At 53.2% G+C, this 11,113-nt stretch overlaps 1 protein-coding gene across 2 annotated transcripts in view; it reads right to left on the bottom strand.

The window, feature by feature from the left end:
• The window catches only part of SMAD7 (SMAD family member 7), a 30,689-nt gene extending 20,555 nt beyond the window's left edge, over positions 1-10,134 (bottom strand). Inside the window, exons 1-3 of one of the 2 annotated variants that reach the window (XM_017529662.2) lie at positions 8,835-10,134; positions 7,464-7,517; positions 1,610-1,684 (exon numbers count right to left, since the gene is read on the bottom strand). In XM_017529662.2, the coding sequence (XP_017385151.1) occupies positions 1,610-1,684; positions 7,464-7,517; positions 8,835-9,447 (742 nt within the window). In that variant the 5' untranslated portion in view covers positions 9,448-10,134. The remainder of the gene's footprint in view (positions 1-1,609; positions 1,685-7,463; positions 7,518-8,834) is intronic. The other variant, XM_017529663.2, reaches the window with a different exon arrangement.
• Positions 10,135-11,113: the final 979 nt, after the last annotated feature.

Below are 11,113 nucleotides of genomic sequence, written 5' to 3'. Positions count from 1 at the left end.
GGCAGGGCGGGTGAGGAGGCACTCAGGCTGGCATCTCAGCCTGGTGTCGTCATTTCCTCCGGCCAGGGAGACAGACAAGATGTTATCAATAACACAAACCTTTCGAAAGCTGCCACTTCCCTTGCTTATTTCATGTGGTTTGGAGGGGCCAGGGCTCCTCCCTGCACATTCAGGGTTTAAAAAATAAAACCATCTAACAACATCCTGAATGTGTTATTCTGCTGAGACCCTATCCTCTCATTGGCCTTCTTTCTTTCAAGAATTCTCTCAGCCTTAGAAAGCAGAAAACATGCAGCTCACACACTGCTGCCTGTTCTCCCTCCTTGAGGCCTCTCTGTCCACTCCCACCCTCCTGCCTGAAGCCCCTCCCCTCTCTGGGTCCCTCTTTTTCCTGCCCAATTCTCACTAGAAGCTTTGAGTAAACAATACCTTCAGTTAATAGTCAGAATATATATTGCATTGAAATGAAAACAAACAAGGGTCTCCCTAAAGACTTTCTCAGCAAGCCAAGTTCCTGGAGAGGAGAGCCAGGGAGGTAACCGTCTGGAATGCACTTTGCCTGGGCCAGCCATGGATTAAACACTTCACCAAGCAGTCAAAGCAGGCACCCCACAAAAGAGGGTACACCTCACAAAGGAGGACACACCTGGACCCGGCACAGCTTCTACTCCAGCTGCTATCACGTGATCCTACAGGCAAAGAAATGCCAAATGCCAAATGCCCAAAACTCTGCTGGCATTTCTGTTTTTAAGGTTTTCCCTCTTGCTTCAGCCAGTTCTTAGAAAATCTAGTGATGACACGTAATGGGGATGGAAAAACAGGTAGAAATAGGATTTCTTCAGAAAACATGAAATGCATACCATGTACATTGCCAGTAAGTTACTCTAAGTATTGGTGTCTTTTCACGTCCTGAGGACAACAATCCTCTGGTGACCCACTGCCTCTCAGCCAGCCCCATGACCCCCAGCACTGGCATTCCAAGCCTTCACGCACACCTGTGGACCCTAAGAAAAACCTGTCCCACTGCGGGACAGTTATAGCTCCTACTGTCGGCAGTGCTCCCACCCTGGTGCTCCCAGCCGGGGACATGTGCTACAAAATCCTGCAGCAAGCTGGGCTGGGAATCAGAACTTGGAGGGAAGCCTCAGATCTACTCTGAAACCCCATCGTACACCTGGGATCTGTCTTCAACAAGTTCCTTAAAGACAGGTCCATTCCCTTTACATTCCCCATGCGCCAAGGGAAAAGCAAAAAACAGCTCAAACGCATGAGTTAATGACACCAAAGCCACCAAGCTGAAGCCCCTCCAGCCAGGAGCTGCTTCAAAAAATCACTGGGAAACACTTCACACACCAAAGCGGTCGGTCTCCAGCTAGCTCCTGTCTCCCTGTCCATGGAACAGACCCAGAGTCCTGGCTCATAAAGGACTGTAGGCTAAGGAGCTGAAGGGCACCACAATGTCACCACCAATGCACCCAGCTTAGGGCACATAAAAATGAGAATGAAGTCCAGACCAGCTGGGATGGCAGAAGGCCACCCCCATTCCTCAAGTCTCTAGCAATTTCAAGAGACCTTGGAACTGCCAGGAAAATAAGAGAAAGCATCTTACCTGAAAGCCCCCCAGGGGCCAGATAATTCGTTCCCCCTGTTTCAGCGGAGGAAGGCACAGCATCTGGACAGTCTGCTGTGGATTTGAAAAGGGGAGAGAAGGAAATAAATACACAAATAAAAACACCAAGATCCACCTTTAAGCACATTCTAAACAGCATGAAAGACAAACCACACATTCCAAAAGGCTGACTCTCGGCCTTGATGCTGATTATTAATGGTCTGCTCAGGCTTCGCTGCCCATCGTAAGACAGACCACAGCACCTTGTCACCTGTCTGGGCTCCGGGCAGCCAGTTAATCATTACTGGAGTCAGGCTCAATCAGACTGGCTAGAATTTCTCTTGCATTACCAGTCCCCCATTGAGGATACCAGGTGGTTCCCAAGGTCAAAGGAGGTTTGAGTTGGACTTTCTCAGCCCTGGTTGCTCTGTCATCCCTCATCAAGAGCAAAAGCCTCCCTCCTTGGAGCCCACGTCCTCTCTGCCTTCATTCTTTTAAAGGCAGGTTCCCCAGGCTAAACGTGGTGGCTCACGCCTGTAATCCCAGCACTTTGTGAGGCTGAGGTGGGCGGATCACCTGAGGTCAGGAGTTTGAAACCAGCCTGACCAAAATGGAGAAACCCTGGCTCTACTAAAAATACAAAATTAGCCAGGCATGGTGGCAAATGCCTGTAATCCCAGCTACTCAGGAGGCTGAGGCAGGAGAATCACTTGAACCTGGGAGGCAAAGGTTGTGGTAAGCCGAGATTGCTCCATTGCACTCCAGCCTGGACAACAAGAGCAAAACTCCATCCCCAAAAAAAAAAAAAGACAGGTTTCTCAGTTCTTGAGAACATTCACAAGATTGGTGTTAGGTTGCAGCAACTTCTTTTCCCTTTTTAATTGAGTAGTAACTTAAGTATAACAAAGTATACAAATCCCAAGTAGACACAATGAATGTTACTCATGTAACCACCACCAGATCAAGACGGAGAACATTCTCAGCAAGGCTCCCAGCCGGAGGGGAAATGTTCTACCTCTTCCAGGCTAGTCCAAACCCCTCATCCCTGGAAACTTTCCCAGGCAACCCCAGACCTGCAAGGCTCTCTGCCCTCAGTTCCTATAAAACCTTTCTGGCACCCAGCACTTGGAGTTTCCTCACTGATTTTTACCTTTAGATTGCATCTGCCCTTAACTAGACTATAAGCTTCTCTTCAACTTTTCTGTCACCCTCCGGTACTCAGCACAGTGACCTCACTATTAATGAGGATAATGACAATTCCAGCTGAGAAACAGACTCCACAACCGCCCTCCAAGCAATTAAAGCGAAAAATAATGTCCATGAACCACAACTAATTAGTCCCATGAAACACAAATATACAAGACCCTGTAAGCTTGTCACGCACCACTGACAGCGCCAAACTTCCTGAAGTCCTAGTAGAGAGCCTGGCTAAGGAACGATGCTGCCCAGGTCCACAGCAAACACAGCAGGTTGGATCGCACAGACACCAGCCTCCTACCCCAGGCCACTAGGACAATGTCCCTGTGGGTTTCCAATTGGAACCACTTGGCCATGCTGGCAAATAGGAAAGCCAGAAAAAAGAGCAGCCAGGGGCCAGCAGCCCGTGGGAATCCTCTAGCGGCCAACGCATACCCCCAAATCATCTCTGGGTTTCTGCTGTCTGCCCTCTTTAATGTTAAGGTTCTCTCTCTAACTCAGGGTCACTCCCTCTCCCACATTCTCCAGGCTGGAAGGACAACTTTTCAAGAACTCTCCTCAGCAGGGGAGAGGCAGAAGTGGAGGCAGGAGTGGGGGTGGGAATGGCCGAGATAGGCAGGGGAGAAAGAAGACTGTGTGTGTAATCTGATTTTATCAGGGTAGAGTCCAATTCCTAACAGGAATATACAGTTCTACAGGATACACTTAATCAAACAGAAAACAATAGGGGCAGGCAGGAAATGGAGTTACTTGTTAAATGGTGTGTACCCTGCACTTTCTAAACCATTTTGATGGCCTTCATCATTTTCTAGAGATAGGCTTCTCAATCCTCTCCTCCACCCACTCCCCCCAGATGGAAGATACCCCCACATTAAACATGCTGACTTATCCAAAGCCACTTCCCTCACCTTTGGCTGGCAGAATCCCAGGGGCAAGGTATGTTTCAAAGGAAAAGCCAGGCATCTCAGAGCAGAGCTGGGACCACATTCAGGGTGTCAGCCCATCTCAGATCAAAGGTAAGCCAGCTCCATGCAGGCAACCACAAGCGTTTTTATGAAATGATGCTCTGCTCTTCTGCAGTGGCTTTGATCTCAGGAGGGATTTACAAACATTAATTAGGCCTCCCTACCACCCCTGTGAAGAAGCAAAGTATACCTGTTCCACAGGCACCCAGGGAAACTGAGGCGTCACTGACTCACTCAAAGGGCCACCCAGTGAGCCAGGCTATCCCCAAAGAGTCCAACCCCTATTCCCATAGCTCTCACTCCCCAGGGAGGCCATGGAGTCCCTGCCCTCTTTCCTGGAGGTGGCCTGGCCATCCAGACTGGGGAGCCACACCTCCATCTCTCACCCACAGAAAAGCTCTGCATTAGACACATCTCTAAAGTGAGGGTCTCAACTCAGGCCTGTGTCGTCTCTTCTCCAGAGCCCAGGCAGACAGAAGCTCTAGGCCATTCCTGACTCATGCAACACTAAATATTACCAAGACCTCAGTAACTGCTACGTTCTGAGAGAGAAAAAAACTCATTCCTTTCTCCAAGCAGCTCCAACAGAGTCTTTGAAAACCCGACCCATAGGCACAACGTAAGGGAGCTGGGAGTCCCACCCACCATAGTCTCAGCAACTGTGTTCTGAGCTTCTTAAGTACTGTTAAAGACACAGGAGGCCCTCCCCACCAACTGCACCACTAGTATACCCCAAGGATCCCAGCTTTGCCCCAGGTAGTTCACTCTACCCAGAACTCAAATGAACCCTGGTTACAGAAGAACACCGCACTGTATCAGAATCCTCAAATTTCTAGGTGGGTACATCATCGTGCCTGTAACATGAATAAATGAGCCAATGAATGAATGAATGAATGAATGATCTACTCTCTTTCATTACTGATTTTAAAAGAGGCCTAGAAAAGTTAAGAGGAATTTGAGTTAAGAGGAACATGCAGTGCCAGATCTCAGATCAAGATGCCAGACTTCCAACCTAGATTTGGAAGCTGGATCTGCGAACGGCCACTGGCCACCTGGGTCCCCCAAGAGCTCACCCAGCACCCCCCAAGACCAGCCATTCTTCAAACCTTTCAGACCATCAGATACAATGGAACAGTGGACACAGAGCCCACACAGCTATTCCCGAAATCCAGTTTTAAACAGCAAATTCTGATTTCTTATGGGATACGAAGGTGGGGGTGTCTTTCTGACTTCTGACAGCCACAAGTCACAACCGGCTTGTCCTAGGTTCAGTCATGTGAACACTCTTTCAAAGATGGCTCTTTGCTGGTTAAATCACACAGCACCTAGGTGTCTAAAGTCCAGGCCTTCCAGAGGCTGGGTGGAGTGGCTTCAACTACAGCAAAATGGAGCTTCCAGCTTTGAGGCCTCTGCATCTCCAAAGGGTGCAGCGGTACCAGGACCCAGCCCCATTCCCATCACCTTTTTCCAAGATGGAGACTTCACAGGATGCATTCCTTTAATTGTGCAACTGGTTAAGATTTTAACAGTTGTCCACTGTAAAGCTTTGTGCCTGTTTCACCTAGTAACCCCAGACCAAAAACTCAACCTAGAACTTAGAAACTGAAAAACGTAAATGGTCCATCTAGATTCCTGGGCCAAACATTATCCCGTACGCAAGATAGGGATGAAAACCTGGGTCAGCGCCCATCTGTGGTCTGACCTCAATGCCCCTGGCCACAGCAGCTGGCAAAACCAGCCCCAGACCTGTGGGAGGGGGGTGTGTTCCACCCCCAGACCTGGCGGTCCTCCAATGTGGCAGGACAATTCCCCTCCAGGGGGCTTTGTCTATTACCGATGCTAAATTCTTACACAATAGCACCTTTTCTCATTTCTTTTTTTTTGTTCTATTTTCAACAAAACATTTTGGGTGAGTAACCAGCTGTCTTAGTTTCCGATCGCAGGTTAATCACTTCCTATTGGCTGATCTGGAGAACTTTTCTCCCCCTTGGAAATGGCACATTCCTGTCTCTGTGGCTTCTCTGTTTACACACATTTTGCTACCTAATGTCAACACTTGCTAATGAATAAATAGATCACTCCACTCCCCGAAAATGAGGTCCGGGCCTGGCAGAAGGACTGCTTAAATCCTGCGAACAGATTTATCCCAGAGTCTTTGCAGGAAACCAAAGGGAACATGGCCTTTCTTTTCTATGGGTTTTGGAGGTTTCTGGGAACATTTACCCCTGCTGGTCTTTACCCCTGGGGCTAAGGTCACTGTTCTCTCTCTTTTAAGGAAAACCTCCAAATTTGAAAAATATGGAAGGAAAAATAAAAACAGGTCAGAGGTGGCCCCCTGGAAAACTAACTTCATAAAAAGAATTCTTAACTCTTTCAGCCAAAACCTAGTCAAGTTACAGTCTTTAGGAAAACAGAGCTTGGTAATTCCAGCGAACCTTTGTTACAAATACAGAGAGCTGGGTATCTCCTCATTAATAACCATTTATCTGGTGTTTTGTAAATCGAAAGCAAAATATCACATGCTTTGTGGGCCACTTATTAGAACGGGCACCAGGCAAGCAGGAACGCCTTCCCAACTTGAGGGAGCTGGTGGAGTCCCAGGAGGGTTGGCTGCAGAGTATGGGCTTCGGTTACACGTTCATTAAAGTATTTAATTTATGACAACGCCCCAGCAAAACTTTTAATTAGTGGGGGGAAAAGCCCAACAGCCAAAACACATGAGGCGGAAGGAACTGCAAAATTCCAGGAGCTAAATGGTGCCCAACCCTTCACTTTTCCTTCTCCCAGAACCTTGGCAAAATAAAAATGTCCCAAATATTAATGTTTTTACAGGCACCAGTATACAGGGCACAAAAACCAAGGTTACATACAGCCTGTACTTCTAGCAAATAGATCTATCTCCTGCTGTAAGAAGGAGTGCCAGGAATTGGGGCTCGTCCTTGTGTCGCCCCCAACTTCATTTTGCTGACCCTGTCCCCAGCACTGTGAGGTCCAGAGGAGGAACACCTGTGCTGCTGCCGGCCAGAAGTTGAATGCAGACAACCACAACAGGGCTGGTGCCAGTTTCAAATGGGCTGCCCTGGCTCCATGCCAGCCAGTGACAAAGCAACAGACAGGCAGAGCTATGCTCAAAACTTTGATGGTCCCTAAGGAGCATACGAAAGCCCTGGGAGAGGGTTACTTGCAAGTGACTGGGACAGGGGGAACCCACTCTTCTTTAACTGAATGTTGCCTCTACTGAAATGTTCTAGTGTCTACTCCAGACCAAAGTATTCTTTGCACCTTTTAAAAATGTCTTCCCATCCATCTAATCACCCTTTCCAGATGCTCCGGCACTCACGAAGTCTCCAAGCTTTCCCCACCAACCAGTCTTATTTGGTTCCCAAGATACTTCTTTCTGAACTAAAAGCATCCACGTGTTAAAGCCGAGCCCCCCAGCCACAGAGTGCAAATATATGAAAAAGGAACAAAACGTAAAGCACATCAAGGGAACGTCTTTGCAAAAAAAACGAAACAAAAATCCAGCCACAACAGAAAAATTCACCAAACTTCCAACAGAGGAAACCTAGAACTAACCTGAAGCAAGCCTAGCACCTTCCTTCCCAGGCCTTTGCCTACACATAGAAGCCCAGGTTCTACGGGCTCTATTTCTAACTTCGATAGGAAGGGTTTTTTAAAAATCAGCTACTCACCACTTGGTTTGAGAAAATCCATCGGGTATCTGGAGTAAGGAGGAGGGGGAGACTCTGAAATTAAAAAAGCAAGAGAAAATAAAGGCCCAGCCATGAGAAAAAGAGATAGAAACTTATGATAACAGAGGCATTCTTTTAGCCCAACTGTTTGTCTTAGCTGTGGGGGTTGGAGGCAGGGCCGCGAGGCGGTGATTGCCTTGATATTTAGCTGTCAGATAAACAAAAGAGGCCGCCTGGCGCCAGCCTCGGCGCTCCGCTCCTCCACGTCTGCGGCCGCCGCCGCCGCGCTCGGCTGGCCCGGCTGGAAACCACCGGCTCAGCCGGGGCCGCGCACTTCACAGTTCACAGGGCGGGGGGCGACCGTGCCCCCCTCCTCGTCCGCAGACTCCAAACCCAGTTCCCAACAACCCCGGCTCCCCGCCCTGGCCCGCCCCCCAGGGGTGCAATTCACCTCCGTCCCCGCCGGTCCGCTGGGCACCTGCGCGGGGGACACGGGGCTCCCCATTTCCAGCGCACTCGGGAGATGCATCCCAAGCGTGCTGGTGAACTTGGGAGATCTGCGGACACCCGGGGTGAACCCTCACAACACACTGTACAGAAATGTAGAGAAAAGGAAGGAACGGAGAAAGCAGAGAGGATAAAAGAGAAGGAGTTTCAGGGTCTCAGCAGAGGAGTCCAGGCCCCAGCGCAATAAGGGGAGACAACGTCACCGAGGCGCCGGGGGCCGACTATCTATAGACTTCTCTGTGCAGAAGAAAAGAAAAAGTAGGGGACACCCTAACTTCTGGCTGTTTGTTCCTCAGCCAGGAACTGGCAGAGTTGAAAGGAGATACCCAGTTCGGCCTTCCATCCTAACCCTCTTTGCCCCAAAACTCCAAGGCTACACGGCCACGGCAGTATCTGAGCCACTTGTGTTCGACGTGATTCACCGTATTTACTAAAGGAGAGGAGTCCTTCCAGCCTTTACAGCTCGCTTCTCCCAACCTTCCTTGGCGGGCTTGGACCGGATCCAACTCGGCCACACACCTTAACGCCTTTCCGGGTGCGGGGAGGCGTGATCCCCCCACCTCCCTCTGCACCCCCTTGTTGATCCGGAAATGAAGGCGTCTAATTTTTAACCGCACGTCTGGTACACTGTGTGCAGGAGCAGACCCTTTCGGGGCAACACAGGAGAAAACCTGGAAGGGAACCCCCAGGGAATGCCCTTCGAGTTTCCTGGTGTCCCTTCTCTACTTTCCCCACCAAGTCTCCTCCCAGGAGGGGCTGTACACTCCGCCTGGAGGGGTGGCTGCACACGCACTGCCCTAGGGGCTTTTCTTCCAGCACTGGGGCGCCGGAAATAATATTGGGGGTGGCGGGGCAACTTCTTACCTAGTTCGCAGAGTCGGCTAAGGTGATGGGGGTTGCAGCACACCAGCTCGGGGTTGATCTTCCCGTAAGATTCACAGCAACACAACCTCTTGACTTCCGAGGAATGCCTGAGATCCGGCCACCTGAACACTTTGCACAGCAGGAGGGGGAGCGAGTAGGACGAAGGCGGCTGCGCAGGCTGCGCGCTGGCGGGCGCCCCCGGGCCCAGCCTGCAGTCCAGGCGGCCAGGCAGCAGGAGGCAGGCGGTGCGCGTCCCGCCGCGGGACTCCACGGCCTGGAGCAGCAACTCCAGCTGCCGCTCCTTCAGTTTCTTGAGCACCGAGTGCGTGAGCGCCTTCAGATCAGCCTCGGCGCCCCCAGCCGCGCCAGCGCCCACGGATGGGGGATGGGGATGGTGGTGACCTTTGGCACCTCGGACCGCCTTGCCCAGGCAGCATCCAGCCCTGCCCGCGCCACCGCCACCAGCCCCATGCGCTCGACTGTCCGTCGCCCCTTCTCCCCGCAGCTCGCCTCCTCCTCCGCCTCCCCCCGCGCCCTCCTCCTCGTCCTCGCCGCCGGGCGCACGGCTCCTCCAGAGACGCCGGACGAGCGCAGATCGTTTGGTCCTGAACATGCGGGGCGAGGAGGCGAGGAGAAAAGTCGTTTGCCGGCTAAGGAGCGAACATGACCTCCGCACACCATGAAGAAGTCGGGCGCCGAGTTGGGGCAGCAGGCGCAGGCGACAGCAGCAGCAGCAGGGGCCCGGGCAGTAGCGGCGGCGGCCCGAGGGGCGCTCCGTGGCATGCGCCAGTCTCCCGGACGCCGGGGCGCGCGCGGGGGCCCGGGGGCGCCCGCCGGGGATCGGGGGCCTGCGCTCCGGCTGCCCCACCCCGCGCGGCCCGCGCCCTGCGCGGCTCTCGGGCCCCGGCGCGCCCCGGAGGAACCCGGCCGCCGCTTCCCTGGGGACGGCCGAGCCTGCTCCCGTCGGCGCCTCCCCAAAAAGAGGCCCCCCCGCAGTGGCTCCCGAATGTCGGGCTCGCCAGCCTCGGCTTCCTACATGGAAGATCCGCGGGAGCAAAAAACGAAAGGCGTTCGGCTGGGCTGCTGGAAGAAGGAAAAAGCCTCTTTCCCCCTTGCTAAGCAACTTAATTTGGGGGTGGGGAGAAGCAGGCAATTAAAAAAAAAAAAAGCAAGCACGCGATTTATTTTTTTCCTCTATATCCTTAGTAACCGGATCTCCTCGAATTTCGTGCACACGAAGGCTCAGGGGAGGGGGCCGAGTGGACTTCACCCCGCATGAGACGTCTGGCGAAATAAGAAGGCTCTCTCAAAACCTAACAACCAAAATATGCAAAGCCCCAAATGAAAAACACCACCTCCTCGAACCTCGGAGGTCTGGGGGCGTCCGGCTGGAGCTGGGGCTTAAAAAAAGAAAATGTTTACAAAGTATAACAAGATGTTTGAGGGGTGGAAAAACGCATCCACGAGTTACAACCCCCCTTTTTTTCCTTGCAGAGTCCCGCTGGTCTTCCTCTCCTTTTCTTCTGCCAAAAACAAAAAAAAATCGTGTATTTTTTTAATCCACAGAAAGCTTTGACTACACCGCTTCAATCCTGCGCATCTGGGTGGTTTAGGGGAGTCTCTGGTCTTCCCTCCTGCGCGCCTGGGGGCTCAGGTCCTCAGCGGGGACTTCCTCGAGGCTGGCGGGGGCGCAGGGGCAGAAGATGCTGCGGCGGCGGCTGAGCCTGGCGGGGCTGACAGCACAGGGGAGGGCGGCGCGGCGGCGGCGGGCCCCAGGCGGGTAGCGCGTTCTCGCCCCCCTGGGCACAAGCTGCTTGCTAGTGCGGGGGCCGCTGGTGTCCCTTCCCCTGGCCGCGGCTGGCCGCCGGGGCTCCCCGCGTGGGCTGCTCGCCTTGACCCAGCTGCGGCGGCAGGAGGCCCGGGTGTCCTCTCGGCGTCTCCTCCTCCGAGACTCTCCTCGTCGCGCCCGGGAGCCTCCTTGTCCCCCGTCCGCCCTCTCCTGGCGCTCGGGTCCTTCTGCCGCCGCCAAGGGCTCGCCGCGCCGCACTCAGGGGCTCCGGGGCCGGGCGCTCGGCGGCTCGGCGCCGACGGGCTGGCTCTGTCTCGGGCAGCTCTCTCCCGCGCTGCGAGCGGACCGAGCACGGCGCCCGGCTGGCTCGGCTGGCGCGGCTTGGGGACAGGCTCTTCGGTGCGCCGAGCAGCAAGCGAGTGTGCCCGGGGCTCGCCGCCTCCCGCAAGGCCTCCCGCCCCCGCCCCCTTCCCTCCCCCTTCCCTCCCCC

The sequence above is a fragment of the Cebus imitator genome, unplaced genomic scaffold (genome assembly GCF_001604975.1).
Source record: "Cebus imitator isolate Cc_AM_T3 unplaced genomic scaffold, Cebus_imitator-1.0 Scaffold60, whole genome shotgun sequence".
NCBI lineage: Eukaryota > Metazoa > Chordata > Mammalia > Primates > Cebidae > Cebus > Cebus imitator.
Note: the sequence above shows the minus strand (reverse complement) of the source record. Positions and strands in the feature narration are given on the sequence as shown.